This window comes from Pantherophis guttatus, chromosome 2 (assembly GCF_059756535.1).
Source record: "Pantherophis guttatus breed Tessera chromosome 2, ASM5975653v1, whole genome shotgun sequence".
Classification (NCBI taxonomy): Eukaryota; Metazoa; Chordata; class Lepidosauria; order Squamata; family Colubridae; genus Pantherophis; species Pantherophis guttatus.
In genome coordinates this window covers 209,850,650-209,873,993 of record NC_142064.1, presented here as the reverse complement: position 1 = coordinate 209,873,993, position 23,344 = coordinate 209,850,650, and the positions used below count along the sequence as shown (strand labels likewise).

The 23,344-nt window shown below is 39.7% G+C and overlaps 2 protein-coding genes across 4 annotated transcripts in view; one reads left to right on the top strand and one right to left on the bottom strand.

The window, feature by feature from the left end:
• Positions 1-6,769, bottom strand: part of HEMK1 (HemK methyltransferase 1, mitochondrial release factors N(5)-glutamine) — a 54,170-nt gene extending 47,401 nt beyond the window's left edge. The window contains exons 1-3 of one of the 2 annotated variants that reach the window (XM_087887698.1): positions 6,550-6,769; positions 4,546-4,978; positions 1,245-1,336 (exon numbers count right to left, since the gene is read on the bottom strand). In XM_087887698.1, the coding sequence (XP_087743824.1) occupies positions 1,245-1,336; positions 4,546-4,726 (273 nt within the window). In that variant the 5' untranslated portion in view covers positions 4,727-4,978; positions 6,550-6,769. Of the gene's footprint in view, positions 1-1,244; positions 1,337-4,465; positions 4,979-6,549 lie in introns of both variants that reach the window. The other variant, XM_034440305.3, reaches the window with a different exon arrangement.
• A 1,199-nt stretch (positions 6,770-7,968) lies between these two features.
• Positions 7,969-23,344, top strand: part of C2H3orf18 (chromosome 2 C3orf18 homolog) — a 38,335-nt gene continuing 22,959 nt past the window's right edge. The window contains exons 1-5 of one of the 2 annotated variants that reach the window (XR_009621634.2): positions 7,969-8,183; positions 12,323-12,736; positions 14,949-14,974; positions 15,538-15,667; positions 18,441-18,667. Coding sequence is in view for 1 of the 2 variants with exons in the window: in XM_034440314.3 (XP_034296205.1) it covers positions 12,503-12,736; positions 14,949-14,974; positions 15,538-15,667; positions 18,441-18,512 (462 nt within the window). In the remaining variant the exon portion in view is untranslated. Of the gene's footprint in view, positions 8,184-12,322; positions 12,737-14,948; positions 14,975-15,537; positions 15,668-18,440; positions 23,008-23,344 lie in introns of those variants that run through there. The other variant, XM_034440314.3, reaches the window with a different exon arrangement.

Sequence of the window (23,344 nt, the reverse complement as noted above, 5' to 3'; positions counted from 1 at the left end):
ATATCAGTTGCTAAAACACAAACTGCACTGGCCTCTTTCCTTTCCTCCGTGAATGAAATGGAAGGCAAGAACATCCAGTACTACCAGAGAGCATTTTTTCATAAATAATTTCTAAATGTACCTTGATGTCATTAAGAAGCTCTTTATCACCAGTTTCCCACAAGAGTCTATCCATAACTCTGCCAATTGTTCAATTATATCCTCCTACAACATGGTTTTACTCCACTTTTAGAAACTAGTTTAGCATTCAAGCTTCCCAAGATGTAAGACAACTCTTCACAAGATTTCTGCTTCTCATCAAACAGAAAGTACAATAGAACCTGAAAGCTTCCTAAACATAATATTGTAACTTGTTTCAAAGTACGACTACGCTAATAACCAGATGCTGTACATTCTTTTACTGTAGAAATAGGGCTCTAGTAACGCATGAGCGAACCGGTAGCAAAGGTAAGTGAAACCCACCCCTGGGTGTGGTGGCTGAGCGGTTAAAGACATTGAGCTTGTCAGTTGGAAAGCTGACAGTCTGGGTTCAAGATCCAAGCACCGTGCAATGGAGTGACTCCTGTTACTTGCCCCTGTTTCTGCCCATCTAGCCATTCAAAATAATGCAAATGTGAGTAGATAAATAAGTATCACGTTGGTGGGAAAGTAACAGCATTCTGTGCGCCCCAGGGTATAGTCATGCTGACCAGATGATCACAGAGATGTCTGTGGACAACATTGGCTCCCTTGGCTAAGAAACAGAGATGAGCACCACCCCCTACAGTTGGACACAATTGGACAAGGGAAACCTTTATCTTTACCTATGATACTTTAAGCTAGTAAATATTACTAGATCTCTAACATCTCTTTGCTGGTGCACTTCTTAGTACGGCTTCATAGATTTCAAACAGATTTACTCACAATTTAATTAAATGCAAACGTAAATGCAAATCTACAATTTTGCCATAAAGGCAGTGGGGATAGTTAATACTTGAATTATTGAACTCTCTTTTATTGCTTATTCCTAACTCAAATGTGTGTGTGTGTGTGTGGGGGCATCTCCTTTCTGGGTTATCTTGAAACTGTCTCTCTTAAAAAGAATTATATACATGTCTCATATCTCTTTTCTCCCGTTATTTCAGGACACAGGGTTCAGGGAAGGCTTCAAATTAGGTGATGTTGCAGTTTGGCTGCTTTAGTTTCTACTTGCTCCATGTTTACAAAGAACTCCTAGATGAAAAAAGAAAGACCAGAGTGCCTACCGTTGTAGTCGTTTCACACAGAGCTGTTGGATCTGTTTTTGTTGCTTTGCTGAAAGGGGAGCAGATATGCTGCTGGCATTCAGACTCTGGAACTGAATAATAAATATTTTATTTTAAACGAAGCCTACACATTCTTTGTAAAATAGTCACCTACCCAGCATAGATATATGGCCATTATTTTTTTAAAAAAACCTATAGAAAAACTAAATCCAGTATGTTGGAAGCCATTCTGATATGTCACCACAATTTGATGTAACCCGGAAACACTGGACTTTTTACAGATGTTGATATGTCTCCCCCACATAGAGAAATTACGGAGATGGCCTTGAAGGAGGAATTTAACCATCATTACATAAACACTAGCTTAGCCCAGATAGCTCAATTTCTTTCCTTTATGGAGATGGTGGTGAAGGCTGAACTAACATCAACAAAGGAGAATAGCAACAGTTCCACCATTGTAAATTGCTTTCAAGGCCATACTGCTTCTAAATGCAAGAGGCTGGGGTAAAATGTAAAATTTGTTACTACCGGTTCTGTGGGCATGGCTTGGTGGTGGTGGGGTAATGTGACTGGGTGGGCATGGCCAACTTTTTTTTAAAAAAAACTTTTCAAAGCATTTTTTCTGCAACCTCTTCAGCTGAAGAGGTTGCAAAAAAATGCTTTGAAAAGCCTCTGCCGATCAGGCAACTCAGCTGAGATCGTCAGAGGCTTTTCAAAGCATTTTTTAACCACCTGTTTGGCCGAAGAGGTTGCAGAAAAAAATGCTTTGAAAAGCCTCTGACGATCTCAGCTGAGACCTGTTCTGCCGATCAGGCAACTCAGCTGGGATCATCAGAGAGGCTTTTCAAAGCATTTTTTTTACCACCTCATCAGCCGAAGAGGTTGCAAAAAAAAAAATGCTTTGAAAAGCCTCTGACGATCCCAGCTGAGCCGCGTGTTCATCAGAGGCTTTTTTTTTTTTACTTTTAAAAGCATTTTTTTCGGCAGAAGAGGTTGTAAAAAAAATGCTTTTAAAAGTAAAAAAAAAAAAAGCCTCTGATGATTGTGCAGCTCAGCTGGGCATGGGGGAGGGGCAGGGATTTTTGCTACCGGTTCTCCGAACCACCCGCCACCATTGCTACCGGATCAGGCAATCTGGTCCGAACCGGGAGCATTTCACCCCTGCAAGAGGCTCATAATAATTTGTATGGTAGATAAGTAGTATACAAGTGTAATTTCCCTTTTAGGTAACCACTGGCAAAAAAAGAGGTTCAAAGCTGGCAATGAGAAGGCTGATTTACTGAAATGTAAAAGAGGATACATTTCTCAGGCTACTGTACTTGTCTGGCAATGCTCAAGTCCAACTGACTGTTTAATACAGGAATCTAAATTAAAAGTGTATTTGACAGATGCCTCTCCAGCATCCAATTAAAGGAAATTCAATGTCTGCATAAATGGCTCCACTAACAAATTGCTTTATCATTTCCTTTAACCAGAATAGCTCATAAAGGCTAACTTTCATTGAATTAATTATAAACACTGATGGTATCGGACCATCTACAGTTAAGAAAAATAGGTGAGTACTTTAATTACTTTACTCTTCTGTATTTCCTAATTCAACACTCTTAATTTCTGTCTTTCATCAATCCTCTTCCAAATGAAATATTTTTGGTCATATTTTACAAATGCCAACATTTCCCCCCCCAAAAACCTAAATCAGTATTTACCGTCCTGCAACTAAAATTCATTATTTAGTATACCATACTCTGAGACAAAGCAATATAATTAATGCTAAATATCCGTATTAACAAACATATACAGTGGGAAATGATAAAATCACAGAGTTGGAAAGCATTATTTAAGCCATCATATCCAAATTTCTGCTCAGTGCAGGAATCCAATTCAAAAGCTCTAAAAGATGGCTGTTCAGCCTCTGCTTGAACACATTCAGTGATACAAGCATCAGTGAAATGAAATTTATTAACTATATAAAACTGCATGTAGGTTATTTATTTTTATTTGTTAAAGATTTATATTGTCTATCTTGTCCCGGTGTAGGATTTCCTGCCTAAGCAGGGGGTTGGACTAGAAGACCTCCAAGGTGCCTTCCAACTCTGTTATTCTGTTTTCCTATAAAGTGACTATTTTTGACGGTTTCTTAGGCAGTTTTTAATCTGAACACCTTTTAAGAAGAATTGCAGTTTATATATGCTATGCTACTTGTGACACAGGTAGGATTAAGGCTCCTTAATCTCCTTCGGGAGTAGGGCGGTATAGAAATTTGATTAATAAATAAAATAAATAAGGTTGTTTACACTTTTTCTAATTACTAAAAAATCCTTTTTATGAAAATCTCTATTTACCATAGCTGGTGACAATGCTAAAAATGTTAGTACTCAAGAAAAAAATATGTTAGTATCTAAATTAGAAGAAAAGGAAGTAATAAACACTTTAATAATGCCAAGGATGATAAAGCTGCAGGTAAAGAATATATAACTGAGAAAGCTATAAATGTAGGGGGGGAAATGTGGAACATGGTACATCGACATGATGGAGACGATGATTTGAATAGACAGAAAGGTAGGGAAGGTTGAAGTGAATGATGTTGGTGTAAACTAGCTTCAGCTGTTTTCTTTTCTTACCACATGCCTTCACTGTAATTTCATTATCCAACTATTTATTCCTTCTTGGCATTCTGCATATTACTTACTCCCAAAGGGAATAATGAGATGAGTGATGATGTATGAGCATGTTCTTCTAACTGCTGATTAAATCTAATTTCTAGTTATGAAGCAGGAGTAGGAGCTTAGCCATTATATTCTATGGCAAATGAAGACACATATACATCTGCTGTACTTAATAATCAAGAAAAAGATATATTAAAAGCCAATGCCATTGCAAACAGCAAAGAATTCCATGTACTTTGACCAGCACAATTCTTTGGAAGCATGCCCAAGTTACAATTTGCCTGCAAGAAGTGCTATTTATCTCTTAGGGAGTTTTGTTATGTGCCAAAGCACATGTAAGATTGATCCTGAGAGATACATTTAGATGCTCGGTACAGACATACACATATTATATTAGATCATCCAGTTCTGGGCTGAAAATATTTGGACAATCACCCCAGTGTAGCAGAGATACAGAAAAATATAAAAAAATATATTTCGGTTACTGCATTTAATGTTGATCTGTAGTTTTACAGATCTTGTACTATAGCTCTAATTTCACCCATAGCACTTAACTGTTTTTGCTCCTAGGACATGAGAAACAATATATTCAGAAGATGTCTGTGCTTCTGGGATATTGTTTGCCTCAAACACGCCTTGCCAATACTTGACTGCATCAACAGCTGAGATCACATTGGCTTTATAATAGGAGTAATTTCTCAGATGTCTGTGCCAGGCATTTAGACGAGTATCTTCCATTCGATGCATTCTAAAATATCCATGGTAAGAGAACAGACACAAAATCTTCCTGTAAAAAACATTGCTGAAAGGTGTCATTGCTTCAGAAAAATATCAGTTTTTAGGTATAAGCACTGATTCGCCTTTGCAGGACTATTGCAGGACCTCTGTCAGTAGTCTGGTGTAACAGTATACATCACCATGGCATAATATTCTGAACACATCGTTTTTGTAGAGAAGAACATAAGTGTCAGATTCAAATGCCATCTTGTCCTAATATTCTGAACACATCGTTTTTGTAGAGAAGAACATCAGTGTCAGATTCAAATGCCATCTTGTCCTAGTAGAACACTAAGAGATGGAGAGATAAACAAATAAATCTTCTCAAATTCAAAACAGGTTTACTTTTCACAGAAAAAAAATAGACCATTACAGTATTATATATTATATTAACATGGGATTTTTTTTTTACAACTGTATCTCTAGCCATGTTCTTCTCAATGTGCACCACTCAGGTGGCAAAGTTGCTTTCACTGAATACAGCACATTAAAGTCCCCTTCACGTTTCAAATAATTTCATACATAGACACAACTTCTCGCACATAGACACATTATATATTATATGAAGTGACTGTCAATTGTTCCTTCTCAATACACTTAGGCAAACTTTTTTGTTGTTTTGTTATAATTTGTATTTGTATTATTTGTAACCTGTACATTATATAACTTCTAAATGGTTCAACCCCCCCATCCCATTTTAACATCATAATATTTTAATTCTATCAGATAATTATGGTGAAATAAAATCAAGCATGATCAGCTCTAGCAAATGCTTTTGAACCTTGGCAGAGTATCTTTTTTGAATCCAATGAGATAAAAAGATTTGCTACCCTGTCTGGCCTCTGTGCATAAAAACTTCCAAATACTTTATGCTGCATATATTGTAGTACACTGCTGAACTGAGCACCTGAGGAATCTTCACGGTCATCACACAAGGCTATTATTTGTTTAATCATAGAGGGCTGCATAAGCAAAAATCAGAGCTTTTGCACCACACACTAAGCATTATTTCTGAATCATAATAGCTAGATTCACATAATATCCAAGAAGCCACATTATACTTTAACAAAATTGAGTCTCCTAGCTGAACAGGGTTTGACCAGATTCACCAGACGAAAAAGGAAGCTCCTCCCTTGTATTTGCCTCATTCTTAAAGAGCAGCTCATTTGTTCCATTAAAAAAAAAATTACTTATCCTTTATCCTCATTGATTTGCATGGAACTTATAAAATCTGTTAAATAAGTTGCTTATTACAACCGGATGTCCCACAGTTGCTTTTTCAAGAGGCAACTGGACTTTCTGGTTTTTCTTTGAAGACGTTTCGCTTCAACGAAAAACCAGAAAGTCCAGCTGCCTCTTGAAAAAACACCTTTGGGACAACCATGATCTAGATCAGGGGTCTCCAACCTTGGCCACTTTAAGCCTGGAGGACTTCAACTCCCAGAATTCCCCAGCCAGCAAAGCTGGCTGGGGCATTCTGGGAGTTGAAGTCCTCCAGGCTTAAAGTGACCAAGGTTGGAGACCCCTGATCTAGAGGATTGAGAATCTGCATAGACATTACAACGGGAGCTACAATTATACAACCTTAATCTGAATCCACTTTATCTTTTGTCGTAAACTTTTTGAATCTTTTCTACGAACCCATCCACATTTTGCAAACTTGCTGGCCTTCGCACAGTACTTGCAAGTACACAATACAACTGTACAAAGTGTACGTATACGAAATCAAACACGGACGCCTTTCTAATGCGATTAAAAAAAAAAGACTTCATATAAGGAACGAAAAGGGGGTGGGTGGGAAACTCCATATGCGTTTTCTTTGAGGTACGAGGATGGGCACGACAGAGACTTTCAGCTTTTACCTGTCAAAAGGGAAAACTGCCAGCCTTCGTCGGACGGTGGAGATCAGATGCTCGAGAGGGAACAACTCTTCCGGTGCGAGCGACAAACGCTTCAGCTCGGCTTGCCAACAGCGCCATTGAAGCGAGGTTCCTAGGGAGCCAAAGCTCCACCTTCCAAAATGCCCTTCTCCCTTTTTTTCGGAGCGCGTTGAACGAGACAAGGGAGACGCCGCGTGGAAACTGGAGGTAATTCTTCTAAAGGAGTTCAGGAAAACTGATGCCACCTTTGAATCGAGTTTGAGTCTTGTTTGTAGGCTTCATCGGTGATTTTCTTGGCAGAAATACAGTACGCAAGCGGCCCTATGTATGCAACGAAATATCATTTTAATGCATACCGATTAGTGTACATTTAAAGTGTACAATAAAGTTATTCTAAGTCAAATATTCATTTATCCCACTCTAAATTATTCTGTAATTTGTTTGGCTGGGTTCAGAGCAAACTAAAACCAACCACAAACACCCCCCCCCCCCGGTAAATAGTTGTTAATAAGCACGCTATAGCTACATGTGATCCAGCGTTTTAGGTAGCAAAACATAGAATAGAATAGAATATTTTATTGGTCAAGTGTGATTGGACAGACACACAAGGAATTTGTCTTGGTGCATATGCTCTCAGTGTACATAAAAGAAAAGATACGTTCATCAAGAATCATAAGGTACAACCCTTAATGATAGTCATAGGGGTACAAATAAGCAATCAGGAAACAATATCAATATAAATCGTAAGGATACAAGCGACACAATTACAGTCATACAGTCATAAGTGGAAGGAGATGGGTGGTGGGAACGATGAGAACATTAATAGTAGCGCAGACTTAGTAAATAAATAAGCAAATCATGGCTTGGAAATATGCATAGTAGACTCAATCCATGGCTTGATCAGATATCGTGTTTTAAGCCCTGTTTAGGCTTATCCGTGGACTAGGATTACCTTGTTTTAATTTAAACCATTTTAAATGACTTTTATTATAGCGCCGAACGGAAACTTCATCGTGATTTCTTTATGAAGTATTTGCCGGTTTCAAATCGGAGGAGTGGGGAGGGTGGGAGGTGGGTTAAGGGAGCAGAAATGCTTTCCCCGCGTCCATTACGCGAGCGGTTTTATTAAGTACATCTATATCCCACACTTTGAACATAAATATAGATGCCCGATTTCCAAAAGGTAGTAAAAATCATCGTCTTTCCGTGCAGGATGGTGGGTTCATTCCAACAAAGGAGGCACGGGAAGGGAATCCTCGGGAAGTGACCCGCAATCATTCCTAAGGTACCACTTTCCCTCTGGCCGAACGCGCGACGCTCCTTCGGCTGAGAGCCAGCCTGGACCACGTAAAATCTCACTTTGCATTCCCGGACTTGGGCTCTTGCAAGCAGCCATCCGCCTCTCTTTTTTTTTGAGTGACATGCCAACCGGCCCAATCCTTAACCAAAGCGCCGTCCTGTGTTAGCCAATCCCGGGGAAAGGCGAGATCAAAGCAGGGGATTAAGAGGGGCAGCGGCAGAAACGGGGTGGAGGCTGCTTGTAGCATCTTGGAAAGCACAATGGCACCTCAGGCCGTGCCAGCACCCCGGCAGCTATTCATTCCTCTCCGATGCAGGTAATCCGAATTGCAGCAAAGCGGTAGACACCCCCAGGCAGCCCAGCCTCCAGCAAAACAATCCGATTATACTGCTGTCCCTTCGGACGGCCATTGAAAGCCTGCTTTAGTCAAAGAGGGCCGGGCCAGAGTCTTCCACTCCCCGGGACACCGCACAACCCAGCCTCCTCGCTTGACCTAGGAGTCGGTGTCACGCCTTAAGTTATAGGCGGGAAGCGAGTCTCAGGCAGGCTCTCTCTTTCCGAAGCCTCCAAAAACAACGAAGGGATGAATCCCGTGGGTAGAAGGGTTGGTTACTCTCTTCCCCGTGTGGCAGCGATCTTGCCCTGGGGGTATTTTCCCGATCTGAGATGTACCCCTGGGATAAGAGCAGGGCATAATTCCTCTTCGCCTAGGCATGATCTCAGTAGGTACTGATGTCCCTGGCTGAGCTGGTGATAGGCAAGGTACACCCAGCAAGGAATTGAGGGCATGGATGGGAACAGAACAGGCCATAGGGAGCATCTGTCATTGTAAACAATAAAGGGAGGGCAATCCCCTGCATTTTGCTCTGGGGCTGTTCCCCCCCCCCTCCAGCTGTCTACTCCAAGTTTCTTTCTTTTCCTCCTGCCCTGTCAAATCACAGCCCTGGGAAAGAAGAGACATGCTAGATTTACTTCAGGTCAGACTACTCCCCTCTGCAGGCAATTACAATAAGGAACATTCTTTTTCCTTGGGTGGAAAGTCTGAACGGGGCCTGACTAAGCAGCCAAAAGGGTCCTGATGTTCAGCAACGCTTTAGGAATTAGACTGGACTGTTCTTTTTAATTATTCTTACCCAGCCTGCCTGCAGCAAAACTGATCTGACTAGCAAGAGAAAGTAAGGTATAAACTTGGTCATGATCAGTTTTTGGCGTGTTTGTTTGAGCCACAGAGGGATTGCATGTTGGGAAAAACTAGTTCAGACAAATTGCCCAAATTGCCTTTTGTTTTACAGTTTACCGCTTTTTTAAGATTAAAGTGCCTAAGCTGAGTTAGTTTTGTGAATCTTCAGGCAGACCAAAGGCAGTGCTTATAAGGCTAAGACACTCTAACCATATCTGTACAGTGGATGAAGGGTTTGAACTAGCACTGACTTTTGTGAGAAGAGATGTTGCGGTCATGGTTGAAAGTTCTGTGAATATGAATATATCAGCGTGCTTAACAGCTGCAGTGACAACATGGGAATGAAAATGTTTAGATAATAAATATGAAGAAATAAATATAGAATGTAACCAAGGCTACGACATCATCCATAATATCATCACATGCTGGCAAAATTATGCTTAGATCGTTCAGTAAGCATTAGAATCTTATATGGAAAGGGAAATTCTAGATTCTCAAGCTGGTTTTAGAAAAGGCTGAAGAGCAAGAAACTTATTCTTGATGCACAAAAAATACAAAAGAGAAGGTAGCATGAGCTTCCTAGAAAGTCCCTCAGTTGTGTCAATCATGTCAAACTGATTTTGGGAAATGGGAAATCCAGAACATTTCATTGTCCTCATGAGAAATTAATACACAGGATAGGAAACCATAGTACAGAAAGAAAATGTGAAATGTGAAAATGTGAAATATGAATAAAGAAGATCAAACTAATGACAACAGATAACATTGAATTAATCAAGCAGTTAAGAAATTATCATAGCCAGCACTGAGAAGGGTAGTAGCCTTGGAAAAGATATTCAGATGCTGTGATGTGTTTATCCCCACAAAGATTAGAATTATACAGGCAGTGGTTTTCCCTGTGAGTCTATGGATGCTAAACTTTGAATAATAAGAATAGGATTAATGTTTTTGAACTTTGGTGTTTGGAGAGGACTCTTGAGAATACCATAGACAATCAAGAAAACAACAACAAATGGATCATTGGATAAATCAACCTGGAATTCTTGCTTAAGGCTCAAATGACCAAAGTCATATATATTATCCTATTTTGGACACAATATGTGAAAACCTAGTTTTCTTGAGAAATCTATAAAGCTGGAAAAAGTGAAAGGTAAGAAATTGTAAGCTGTCCAGAGTCATTGACTGGAATAGGTGGCTATAGAAATTGAATAAATAAATAATCAGTCAAACTGTAAAATTTGTAAGGACTGCCCTTTAAGATAGCCATGTATCAAGTTACAAAGTGCATCACTAACACTTACTTTCTCCTTACTGCATTTTTCTCATCATCCTGTATTTTATAACTGCTTTTCAGGTGATCCTCATAGAGCAAGTCAAAGAAAGTAGTTTTGCATTGTGTAGATAAGAAACACACTCAGCATGTTACGTTGTTCAACTTGCTTTTGCTGTCTTGATCCTTAAAACCCCTCCTTTGCATGAGTACCTTTTTCTTATTTTAAAAAATATATTTACATGAAAAATACATTGAGCATTTTAAACCATATAGATACCCCCAGTTAATCACCCTGACAATAAAATGGCATTTAAATTTGCCAAGGAAAAAAACTTGTAGCGGATGGTATCTTAAGTGGTCATTTGGACTCTCTGGATTATTATCGTTGTCTATATTGATAGCATTAATAGATAAAAATAAAATTAAAATCTATTAAAAATCCAATAGGAAACAGAATCTGCAATAGAGCAATAGAATAATGTAATAAATAAATAAATCCAGTTACACGTCCTTCGTTTTGTTTTCCCTGATTCTAATTACACTCCAACCTACACAGATGATACTTTTGTGATAACCCGGTCATATCCTGTAAACTTTAGCAACCTTATAAATACAGATAATCCTAACAGGTTAAATATCTTCCTTGGTGGATGATTGGCTTGGTTTGAGTAATTGTAAATGCACTGATAGGACATAATGGAAATATTAAAAGTCTTCAGAGCTTCATTTAACTCCAACCCAAAGAAATACACAGCATATGTCAGCCCTTATACCAGACAAGAAGCACCAATCATGAGTACTAACACTACCTTTATTATAAGTTACAGTAGTAGAATCTTGCAATTTTGAAAATACATCTCTTCCCTCCCCTTGCTTTTACCATCCAAGAAACTAGGAAGAATCCCTTCTGAGTTTCCCCTTCATTCTGTGGGCTCATCTGCCTCTTAGGTGTTGCCTATCTATTGTCTAGTTCCCATTCTGCCTCCTGTCTCTCCAAGTTATTTTCACAGTCTGTATAGTATTCCTAAAAAATGATCTGTTCTCGGTTACAGAAGAAAAGACATATATCAATAATAGATCTCTTTATTTCTTTACTGTCTCTTCTCTGATTCCCTTTGATAATTTGAAACTTGGAATCCCCACCCGTCAACAATCCCAACAGACCTTAGAGCAGTTTTCTTTCTTTTTGCTTCACTGAGTGGTCAAATTAAAATTCAGGAATGCGGATGCTATGTTCCCCTAAACATCTTGGAGGAAGAACGAGATATAAATATAATTAATAATAAAGTAGGACATTGGAAATGTCATAGCAGTGTTTTAATATCTAGGGGTTTCCTAGATAGGGAGAATAGGGAGTCAACCTATTCTCCAAAGCGCTTGAAGGCAGGACAAGAAGCAATGGGTGGAAACTAATCAAGGAGACAAGCAACCTAGAACTAAGAAGAAATTTCCCAACAGTTAGAACAATTAATCAGCGGAACAACTTGCCTCCTGAAGTTGTGAATGCTTCAACACTGGAAGTTTTAAAGAAGAGATTGGACAAACATCTGCCTGAAATGATATAGGGTTTCCTGCCTAAGCAGGGGGTTGGACTAGAAGACCTCTAAGGTCACTTCCAACTCTGTTATTCTGTATTCTATTCTGTATTTATTGGTTAAGCACAAGATCATGACTTTGTAATCTTAGTGCAAATACTGGCATTAAATTGGACCCTCAAATACAATTTATTTAGAGAGAGGAGAGCTTCCATTAGTCCAGTAAAAGAGGATGGAAAAGATCAATGCAGCAGGACTTTTGAACAGACGAATGGAATTATATTGTCAGTATTGAGGTTATGAACTAGGAAGTCCTCAGCTGACTTTTCATCTTGGTCATGCGTAAATACGTTTGACTTTAGGCTTGAGGTTTGCATCTGTGGTGTAGATAAATAAATGTTTACTGTTCAGTGCGAGATAATTTCGGAGGCAAATTATCCCTTTTCTATCTCTCTTTCTATGCTTAGGCATTAGTCAACAAGAACTTCATTTCAGAAGAGCCATTAAAGGTAATAAGCGGAAAAAAAAACTTTCCCATCTTGACAGAAGAAGAGAAATGATGAGTTCATAACTGAAAAAGAAGAACATTGTGGGTGAAACCATCATTCAAACAAACACGAAAAAGGAATAAAGCACTCTGGTTCAAGATGAATTACAGAACACCCACTGTAAGCAATCTGTACCTCAGTGGCACTACCAGGCCTGAGACAGACCATGGGACAACTGTTGATGAGACCGGATCAGAAACTGTTGCAATGACACCTGAACCCAGCAGCTTTATCAGCACCAAAATTCCAGATGTGGTCAGCAATGGCCCAATCATGGAGACCATGCTCTTGTCCTTTGGCATCATTACTGTTATCGGGTTGGCGGTAGCAGTGGTAAGACTTGGGACTATGTTTGGGAATGTAACTACCAAATTTTGTGCCAATTGAGCTTAACCTCTTGAGTTTAAGGCTGCAAAAACATTCCTGTAGAAGGAATCCGGTCCTTTCTTTAAAAAAGAATTGTAGTCCCTTTGCAACAATTGTTAAACTAATACATGATTTAGATCAGTTCCCCAAGCTTTCTAGTTTTGTAGACTGGCAGGGGGAGGAGAGGGGGTGGTTCAGTGGTGAAATGTAAAATTTGTTACTACCGGTTCTGTGGGCATGACTTGGTGGTGGTGGGTAATGTGACTGAGTGGGCGTGGCCATCTTTTTTTTTTAACTTTTAAAACCATTTTTTCTACAACCTCTTCGGCCCAAGAGGTTGTCAAAAAAATGCTTTTAAAAGCCTCTGACAATCCCAGCTGAGTTGCCTGATTGTCAGAGGCTTTTTTTTCTTTTAAAAGCCTCTGACGATCAGGCAACTCAGCTGGGATCGTCAGAGGCTTTTAAAGGCATTTTTTTCTACAACCTCTTCGGCCAGAGAGGTTATAGAAAAAATGCATTTAAAAGCCTCTGACGATCCCAGCTGAGCTGCGCGATCATCAGAGGCTTTTTTTTTTTTACTATTAAAAGCATTTTTTTGGCTGAAGAGATTGTAGAAACAATGCTTTTAGAAATAAAAAAAATAGCCTCTGATGATCGCGCGGCTCAGCTGGGCATGGGGGGGTGGCAGGGATTTTTGCTACCGGTTCTCCGAACCACCCACCGCCCTCACTACCGGATCAGGCAATCCAGTCCAAACTGGGAGCATTTCACCCCTGGGGTGGTTCCACATAAGCAGCTGGCAAATGAGCGCACGGGGGAAGCAGCGGGCATGCATGCCGCTCACACAAATGGAGCATGTGTGCACACACTTGTCCACCGCTTATGCAAGTGGGGGTGGCGCCTGTGCATGTTCATCTGCCGCTTCTGTGGCCCGATTCCGAACGGTTCATGGTCCAATAGTGGGTTGGGGGCTCATGGGTTGGGGACCCCTGATTTAGATAAACAGATATATCTGTAAACAGATGTACAGATCATTTAAAGACTTGCTTTCATTTGTATTCTCCTACTCGGGATTGATTAGGTGGTCCCTGCTCATATCCTTGTCAGTAAAATCTGTGAAAAGAGGCAGACTTTCTTGCAGTGGCTCCATTTTAAGAAAGGTTATGCTGGATTGTGTCCCTCTGGTTTGATTCATTTTACAGTCTTAATTTGTAGGTGCCAGTGATTCAGTACAGCTGTTTTCATCTGTTGTTTTAGATTGTTATAATTTTATCTTGTAACTGTTGTGAGAAAGCCTAATCAGAAAGGCAGTAAAATTATATTAAATGATTTTAGCTGTTCGGTAGAATATACTTATGCTAAGATTCCAAATAATTCCTTCACTCTCATTAAGAATAAGAACTGGGTGACAGCAACATTCTTCCCAGTATGCAAGTCCACCATACGTGATTACACCCCAAACTAATTGCATTAAAGCGAGCCAGATGTATTAAATGTGGGTAAGACCCAAGTTCTAGTCCCAGAAACCCACTGGGCGACTTCGGCCAATCATTCTTTCTCAGCCCATCCTACTTTACAAAGTTGCTGTAGTACAGGAAGGCTAATATAAATCTAATAAATCAATTCATGTGTTTTCCCAACTCTTATTGCTTGTTTCATAAATTTGTGCACATGTATTTGTTACTTTTATATTCTTTCTTTCTGTTCAAGAGCAAAAAGCAACATACATAGTCCTTCTTCCTCTTACTTTCCCCCCACAACAACCTTCTGAGGTGCATTGTGCTGAGAGACAATGATAGACTCAAAGTCACCGCGTGAGCTGCCATGGCTAAGGGCGTCAGGGGTAAAATTCACTTACCTTCCCTACCGGTTCGCAAATGTGCCTGCAAAGCCTTCTGCATGTGCACAGAGGCTTAAAATCATCGCAAAAAAGCGACGTCATGACGTCCGCATGGGTGGGCGGAGCCTCCCGCAGCCGCCACCGCAACCGGTTCGCCTGAGCCAGATAGAACCGGCTGAATTTCACCCCTGAAGGGCATGTGAGATCCAAAGCTGGTCTAACCCCTTAACAACTGCACAACTTTTCCCTTTTCAAGTACACATTACAATTATTCAGTGCGAAGGTCCCCCTGAAAAATTGCTTACGACACTAATGTTTTTCTAATTTTTTCCCCCCTAGGTTTTGTATATTCGGAAGAGGAAACGGTAAGTGTTCTGTACATATGAGTTAAGCAGTTTCTTTGTCTCTTGCTAGTGTTTGTTTTGCAGAAAGCTCCCTCCAAAATCTTCACATTTGAAACAGCGGAAACTGTTTTTCTCTTCCCAACTTTAAAAGTAACAATGCATTGATATATGCATATGATATAGGATCTTTGCTCAGGAGATTTGGTTCCTAAATAGTTACATGGGCCTGGTGGCTCAGCAGACTGATAGCATTGTGATTAACACCAGCTGTCTGCAATTACTATAAGTTCGAATCTCACCAGGCTCAAGGTTGACTCAGCCTTCCATCCTTTCTAAGGTAGGTAAATTGAGGACCCAGTTTGTGGGGGCAATAAGCTGACTTTGTATAAATATACAAAAGTATGAAGGCTATTGCTTAACGCATTGTAAGCCGCCCTGAGTCTCCGGAGAAGGGCGGCATATAAATCAAATTAATAAAAAAATAAAATAAAAACTGAGTGAAACCTGGAAAGTTTAAATTTTCTCTTGGTTTGATGCTTCATGTAGTGGAACTCTCTGTCTCTCTCTCTCTATTTCCTGAGTAGACTGGAAAAGTTACGACACCAGCTCATGCCCATGTACAATTTTGATCCTGCAGAAGAACAAGATGAGCTAGAGCAAGAACTGCTGGAGCATGGCAGAGATGCTGCTTCTGTTCAGGCTGCCCAAAGCAAGGTAATACATTTTTCTCCCCATCAATGAAACCTCTAAGGCAATTTCTCCTACTCTCAAATCCGGAGATTTATGTGTGACCCCAAATACTGCCAAAATCAATTGGAATAGAGCTGGAAGGGACCTTGGAGGTCTTCTAGTCTACCCCCTGCTCAAGCGGGAGACCCTATACAATTTGAGACAAGTGACTGCCCAGTTTCTTCTTAAAAACCTCTGGTGATGAAGCACCCACAACTTCTAAAGACAAGCTGTTCCACTAGTTAATTGTTTTCACTGTTAGGAAGTTTCTCCTTAATTCCAGGTTGCTTCTCTCCTTGATTAGTTTCCATCCATTGTTTCTTGTTGTGCCTTCTGGTGCTTTGAAAAATAAGTTGACCCCTGTTCGTGGCAGCCCCTCAAATACTGGAATACTGCTATCAAGTCACCCCTAGTCCTTTTTTTCTCTAGACTAGATATTCTGAATACTGCATCTGTTCTTCATATGTTTTAGTCTCCAGGATTTTAATCATCTTAGTTGCTCTTTTTCCATCTTTTTTTAATGTGATGACCAAAACTGGATGCTGCATTCCAGGTACGGTCTTAATAAGATTTTATTTATGATGAAATTGTAATTTATAATATGATAGAAAGAAACAATTAGTAAACACGTGACTGGAGAGTAGCCAGATATTTGATTGTAATTGTTCAAATACAAATCAAATTAAATTCTAGTTTTTTTTTCCCGACCCTTCCTTCCATTCACTTTTCAAATCAGCCCCTGAAGAACTATTTAAAGAACAAGTGTGGCCCTCGGCCTGAAAAAAATGTTGCAATATTGTATTATCAGATATGTTGAATTTCAGCTTTCATAAATCTCTCTGCCTGTATGAGCATTGAGCCGTTCCCAGTAGGCTGAAATTATGAGAATTGAAAACCTATACACCTGGAAGACTAGTTTGAGAGGATACTTGTAGGCTAGATGATGGTGAGATTTTCTCTCCTGGACTTGAAGCTATAGCTATTCTCATATTGCCAGTTTTAGAATTAGGTTTCTTTTCTCAATTAAAATATGAAATATAGTAATATAATCTAAATAATTGATCTCACACCTACAAACCTTGAAATGTTTATGTTTCAAGGAACTTCTTTCATTCAGTAGATATATTTTTCTGAGAGCAGAAGAAATTGGAAATGTCCTACTCATTACACACAACAATTATACTTTCAAGAGTGGATATCCTGGGAAGATTTCTGGCAGAAATGGGAAGGCAGTAACAGAAAGACAGAAGCTCAATTAATTTCCATTAGAACATGTTTGATGAACATCCAGATGTTGCTGAACTCCAACTTCCAGGAGACCTCTCTGGTGTGACCAAGCTATGAGATGCTAAGAGTTGAAGGTTTGCAACATCTGGACTGCCATAGATTCCTCAGTGGTTCCAAAGAGCAAATATTGGAGGACTACACTTTGGAACAAAACTTTGCCTTGAGTAGCCTTGGAGTCAAAAACAACTGCTCCCTGTTATTTCTTGTGAAATGCTGTTGTGATATAAAGGGATTGAGTCCTGTTCCTATTGGTAACAGATTAACAAAGTTGGAAGGGACCTTGCAGGTCATCTAGTCCAACTCCCTGCCCAAGCAGGAGATCCTACATCTGCCTCTACCTAGGATGGAACTCACAACCTCCTGATTGTGAGGCAAGAGCTCCACCTCTAGGCCACTTCTAAAAGAAGAATGGAGATAAGAAAACAGAGCTGCACCTCATTAGGAAATAGACAATAGTTTATTATAATATATAAATATATAATAAATAATACAGATGTCAGTGTTACCAGATTCTGGGACCTCTATGGAGAGTCATACTATAATGTAAATAGGCCTTCTTCTGGAAATCTCTATGTAACATTCTTGCTCTCTCTCTTTATTTCCCTTCCTTATCCTTTGTTCTAAAGCTCCAAAACATTTAGAGCTTTATTTACAGAAAACCCTCAGTTACTGATTCGTATAAATATATGAAATTTAACAGTTATCAATAGCTCCTTAACATTTGTTAGTATGATTCCTTCTTGCTAAAGGTATGAAAGATGAGTTGCAGGTTGTTTTTTTATTACTACAGGGGGTCCTTGGGTTACAATGGCAATTGGGATACTATCTAAGTGATGTGGTTGTAAAGTGTGACATCACATGACCACATTGTTTGGCGATGACAATCCTGGCAATCCCAGTTGCCATCATAATCCCAGGACTATGAGGATCATTAAGCAAGGACCTCACATGATCACAATGTGGGAAGAAGCAGCAATCCCAGACGAGCAGGCCAGCAGGTGAGAATTAATAAATGGGGGGATGAGTAGTAGGACAGGCGGATGTTGCAGGGAGGAGTTAGAGTGTGGGTAGCTGGGTGGGTGGTTGCCGTGGGAAGGTGCTACGGAATGCAGGTGGGTGGATGGGTGAATGCTGTGGGCAGGTACTACAGAGCAGACCTGTGTAAATCCTTCTTATTTAGCATTGCTGTAATTGAACAGTCGCTGTAATTGAACAAGTGCTCATAATTTGAAAAATATCTGTACTTACAGAATGCTAAAATGCATCTTTATAAAAATATAGCATATATTTTCGTCAACAGGACTTTTATTCCCATGTTTTATTTCTTTCAATCCAGTAGTGGTATGTTTATTAATGTGCAATACTTGGCAATCTTGGGAGAATCGTATGAAAATGAAATATTAATGCATTTCTTGCAAATCTGTTTTTCTCTCCCTCCCCGTTTTTTCTTTTTTTGTTGCTCTTGTTGTAGGCAAACCAAGGCGTTCTCCAGAGACCCAGTCGTCTTGTGTTCACAGATGTTGCGAATGCCATCAGTGCATGAAGAATACAGGAAGATGACACCAGCCAGTTAGCAAGCTACTGTGGGTAGTGATTATCAATTCTCGCTGGGGGAAAGAGGCCAAGAACCAAGACTGCCAGTGCTCCTGTTGCCAAGAAACTGCCCCATGCTGCAGAGTTTGATTGGCAATGTTGCAGGTACCAAGTAATGTATGATAGAAGATGAGAGGTTATTTATAGATACAATGATTGGAATGAATATAGTAACAGGCTTTGGAAATAATAGCATCAATTCCTAAGGCCTTCCTTCCCTGAGATATTGACAAAGGTATCTAGAGTTTGAGACTGCAGATTCAGCTAGGCCATACTATGCAGTAGACCCAAAATATCCTGTTGGTTTAACTCCTAGGAACCTGGAATGTATGAAGTTGTCAACATATATCATGTCATCCCATCTCATGTTCTCTGGTGCAGTAAAAGCTGCCCTTCAGTATAATCATAAGAGTTAGCTGTTGTCTTTCCATTAGATTTCTACAATGTAAGGTGTTCTACTAGCTGGTTCTTTGAGGAGGGATAACCTGGAATAAAGGCACTGCTAATAGTAACCTCTGTGTCTTACGGAGGCAGGTAAGCTTCACAGGGTATAAGGATCACCTCTTCTAACACTAATTCTTATTATAGGGGAAGAATCTTAGAAATAAGAACAATGAAACTAACTTGTCAATCCTGAGATGATTCACTCCAGTCAGCATTGGCTGAAATGAAATGAAAAAAAAGAAAAAAAAAAGAAATGAAGTCATATTTGGAAAAATAGTGTTATATATGCACGTTCTTGCATATATTGAATAATCAGAAATCCCCACATCTCCATATTGAATGGGCTAATAACTCATTTGAAATCCATGGGAAAGTCTCAACACTTTTTAATCTTGACAAGAAGAGCAGTTCTAAATGGAGATAACACACTTATTTTACAATTTAAAGGAAAAATGCATCTGCCTACCTAGCTTATTTGTTTATTAGATAAACTGGGATACCATCCCTATGGTTAAGACCATTTTGCTTATCCCATTTGCAGCTGGGTAGAGTGCTGAGTTACTTATTTATTAAGCTAATTTATTTTCTTTCCGTCACTAAAAATGAATATTTATTTATTTAATTTATTTATTTGAGTTCAGTAGCTGCCCAGTTCAACAAGAGACTCTGGGCAGCGTACCATTTACAAGAGATTTGGGCACAGAATTTGGATTTTGTTTTGTTCCAGTTTGGAAATGGGAGGAAGGGAGAGTTGGGAATTGGGTGCAAGGAAGAAAGGCTAGCAAATGATAATTGCACAGATGCCAAGAGGCCTGTGCTAAGCAAAGGCCCTTGTTAAAAAAAAAGCTTTGTTTTTTGTTTATGGATTAGCGAAAACAGTTGGGAACAAGTTTTATTTACATTTATCTAAACCCCAGTGATGGCATAGATCCTCAGAAATCTGCAAGAGCAGCCAGCCTCTGTGTTATATTTTGCTTTGTGGCATGATGGCGACTCTGCCTGTTTCTGAAGCTGCCTCTTATATTTATGTTTACATTGGATTTCTATCCTATCTTTCTATTGCTTTGTCCAGAAAAGCAAACAAAAGAGCCATTACAATAAAGGGCTACAACAAATCAATAAAAAGAAAGCTAGGGCACACAAGAAATCACTGTAGAGAAAATAATTCCTGATGAAAAATTGGAAAGCTGGGTGAACAGTTACAGCCTAATTATGTGTTCAGTGTACAAAGAAAAATACAAAATTTCAGATCTAGCAAGTCAACTTCCCCTCCTGTTAACCATTCCTGCTGTGAAAACTAATGTTAAATATCTATGCATGTTTATCTATTGTAGTTTCAGTGAAAAGGAGAAGGGGGGGAGCTCATTCCCCCTTCCCCTCCTTGCAAAGAATTGGATCACGGATGCTTTGGAGTGTCTTGTCTTTCAGAGCCCGGGTAGGGGTTATATGCGTGATATAAAGCCATTTGCTTTGGCAGTTGCTAAAAGAAACCACCTGGTGAAAAATCAGTAAGGATAGCAGGCCACAATAATGGGTTCCAGCTACAAGAGGTAAATGAAAAACAGTATGAAGAAGAGTGTTTGTGGGCACTCACACCCTTTCCAACAGATTTTGGAACCCAACCACAACCCCCTGGCAGAATGCTTACATTTGTCCGCTGTTAATCAAGGCAGAAGAAAGTGCAGATTAAGTACAAATGGGATTTCATGCGGTGATACAATATGTCTGTGTGTCTCTTGTGTGTTTTGCTGGCTGTTCTTTTTAGTGTTCTCAAGATAGTAAACTATCTGCCATCTCTTTTCAAAAGGAACATTTTAAAAATGTTTCTCAATCCAGCTCTTCCTTGAATTGTGTGGGAAACTGTAAATCACACAAGACCAGATCTGTATGATGCATGCATAACTTTAGGCTGTGACATCAATGCGTTAATGGCATGATATATGTGGTGCGGGTATCTCTATATATCAATGCTATCACTGTCCTGTCACCTAATTTTTTTTTTCTGTGCATGCATTTTGACAGAAGTTATTTTCTCTGCAACCACAGAGCAATTCTGTAGACGTTTATTATACCGTACATGTGGATGTCTATGTTAATACAGTGATTAACTCCACAAAAATATACCTCTTAACCAGTGGTGAAATGTAAAATTTGTTACTACCGGTTCTGTGGGTGTGGCTTGGTGGTGGTGGGTAATGTGACTGGGTGGGTGTGGCCAACTTTTTTTTTTCTTTTAAAAGCATTTTTTCTACAACCTCTTCGGCTGAAGAGGTTGTAGAAAAAAATGCTTTTAAAAGCCTCTGATGATCTGGCAACTCAGCTGGGATCGTCAGAGGCTTTTAAAAGCATCTTTTTTACAACCTCTTCGGCCCAGGAGGTTGTAGAAAAAATGCTTTTAAAAGCCTCTGATGATCCCAGTTGAGCCACACGATCATCAGAGGCTTTTTTTTTTTACTTTTAAAAGCATTTTTTCGGGGCTGAAGAGGTTGTAGAAAAAATGCTTTTAAAAGTAAAAAAAAAATGCCTCTGATGATTGCGCTGCTCAGCTGGGCATGGGGTGGGGGCGTGCAGGGATTTTTGCTACCGGTTCTCCAAACCACCTGCTGCCATCGCTACCGGATCAGGTGATCCGGTCCAAACTGGAAGCATTTCAACCCTGCTCATAACCAAGTTAGCTCCTCCTCCTCTCCCAGGTCTCCTCCCCTTGAAAGATAGTGATCACCCATAAGGAGGAGGTTGTGATAAAACCTTCCTTAGTCAAAATGAGTTCTTTAAGAGCAATTGCACAGATATAAGTAACAATTTCTTTTGTCCCACTACTGTTTATTCTTTAAAAAAAAATTCAAATGACTACAAAGAGCCCAGATGAATCTACGATCCTCAATTGACATGAATTCAGTTTCCACAACGCAAATCAATAAGCCAGAACTCAGTCTTTGTGCAATTCAGCAGAAAATGCCTGGGGAAATTGTGAACTTCTAGGCATTAGTGGATTCTAGTTCCCTTTGTCCCTGGCCATTGGCTTGGGCTGATGAGTATGTCAATCTAAATGTCTGAGGAGATTGTGGTTCCTCAACACTGTTCTAGAGAAGCTTCTGGTAAAAAAAAGTATATCAAAGGAGCAATCCTTATTTTGGGCAGCCGTAATTTTGCTCCACTGACCACAGTGCAGTTGCTGGTCCATCACGCATACCTGCACTAGATCCTGCCATTTTGAGACCTTTTAGTTTGCATTCCAGTTAGTTGATTGCTGATATTGCACATGAAACTTTTGGCCAGTTTCTTTACAGGCAATAGCTAAGCCAATTCTTTAGAAGCTCTCTTGCCAGCCATCTCTAAACTTACAGCTGTCAGATACGGTGGAATATACGACTCCCTGGAAATTGTGGGAGTTTCTGCCCCAAAATAATTGATGTGCTCCAGATTGCCAAAAGCTGCACTGTACTTTGCAATGCTGCCCCTGCTAAATAATATCAGGTTTATTTCCTTCTGGTTTCTGTTTCTCAGTGGCAGCATTGTCTCTCTCTTTCAATTGTTATCATTAGCAATGCAAAATATGCAAAAAAAAAAAAAAAAAAAAACAAGACTGGAAAATATGTTTTTGTAAATGCAGCAAGATGTTCAATGAAGTGCCATTAATGGAAATCCTTCAGTTCTCAGACACTTTAAATCATAGAGGCTGAATGATGAATTTACTAAGTATTTGGTACAAACTTGCACTTTTGAACCAAGGATTATTTCTGTATGATTCAGTAAGTCCGTATGAATGAATATGAGTAGAGAAAGGGCTGTTCCCTTTGCTCAGCAGACTTCATTCTGTGGTGCAGCCTCTCTGATTGTGTTGTATCGCTGATGACTAAGAGAGGAATGCAGAGATTTTGTCAGGGTTCTTCTACCACAGTATTCTAATGCAATAGCCCTTTCTAACATGTACTCGGATAACTGTGACAATATGTTCTTGTATTTGAGATGTTATTAAAGTATTTATGTGAAATCAAGAATTTTATTGGACATCCGCCCCTTCATTTTGCTCGATCCTACCAACGTTAACTCAGAAAGAGGACACAATTGTTTTGTCTGGGGCATAATTGTCTTTTCATAACATTGAAAACCTTGACATGCAGCAGAATGTCACAAGCTAAGCAGAAAAGCACTTCCTTCCTTTCCCCCATGCCAGGGGTATCAAACTTGCAGTGTCACATTGTTGTCACGTGACATATCATGACTTTTTCCCCCCTTCCCTAAACTGGGGGTGGGCATGGCCAGTGCATGACGCATCCGGCCCGCGAGTTTGACATCCCTGCCCTATGCCTTAGTGGTACTACCAGAGGGGCAACA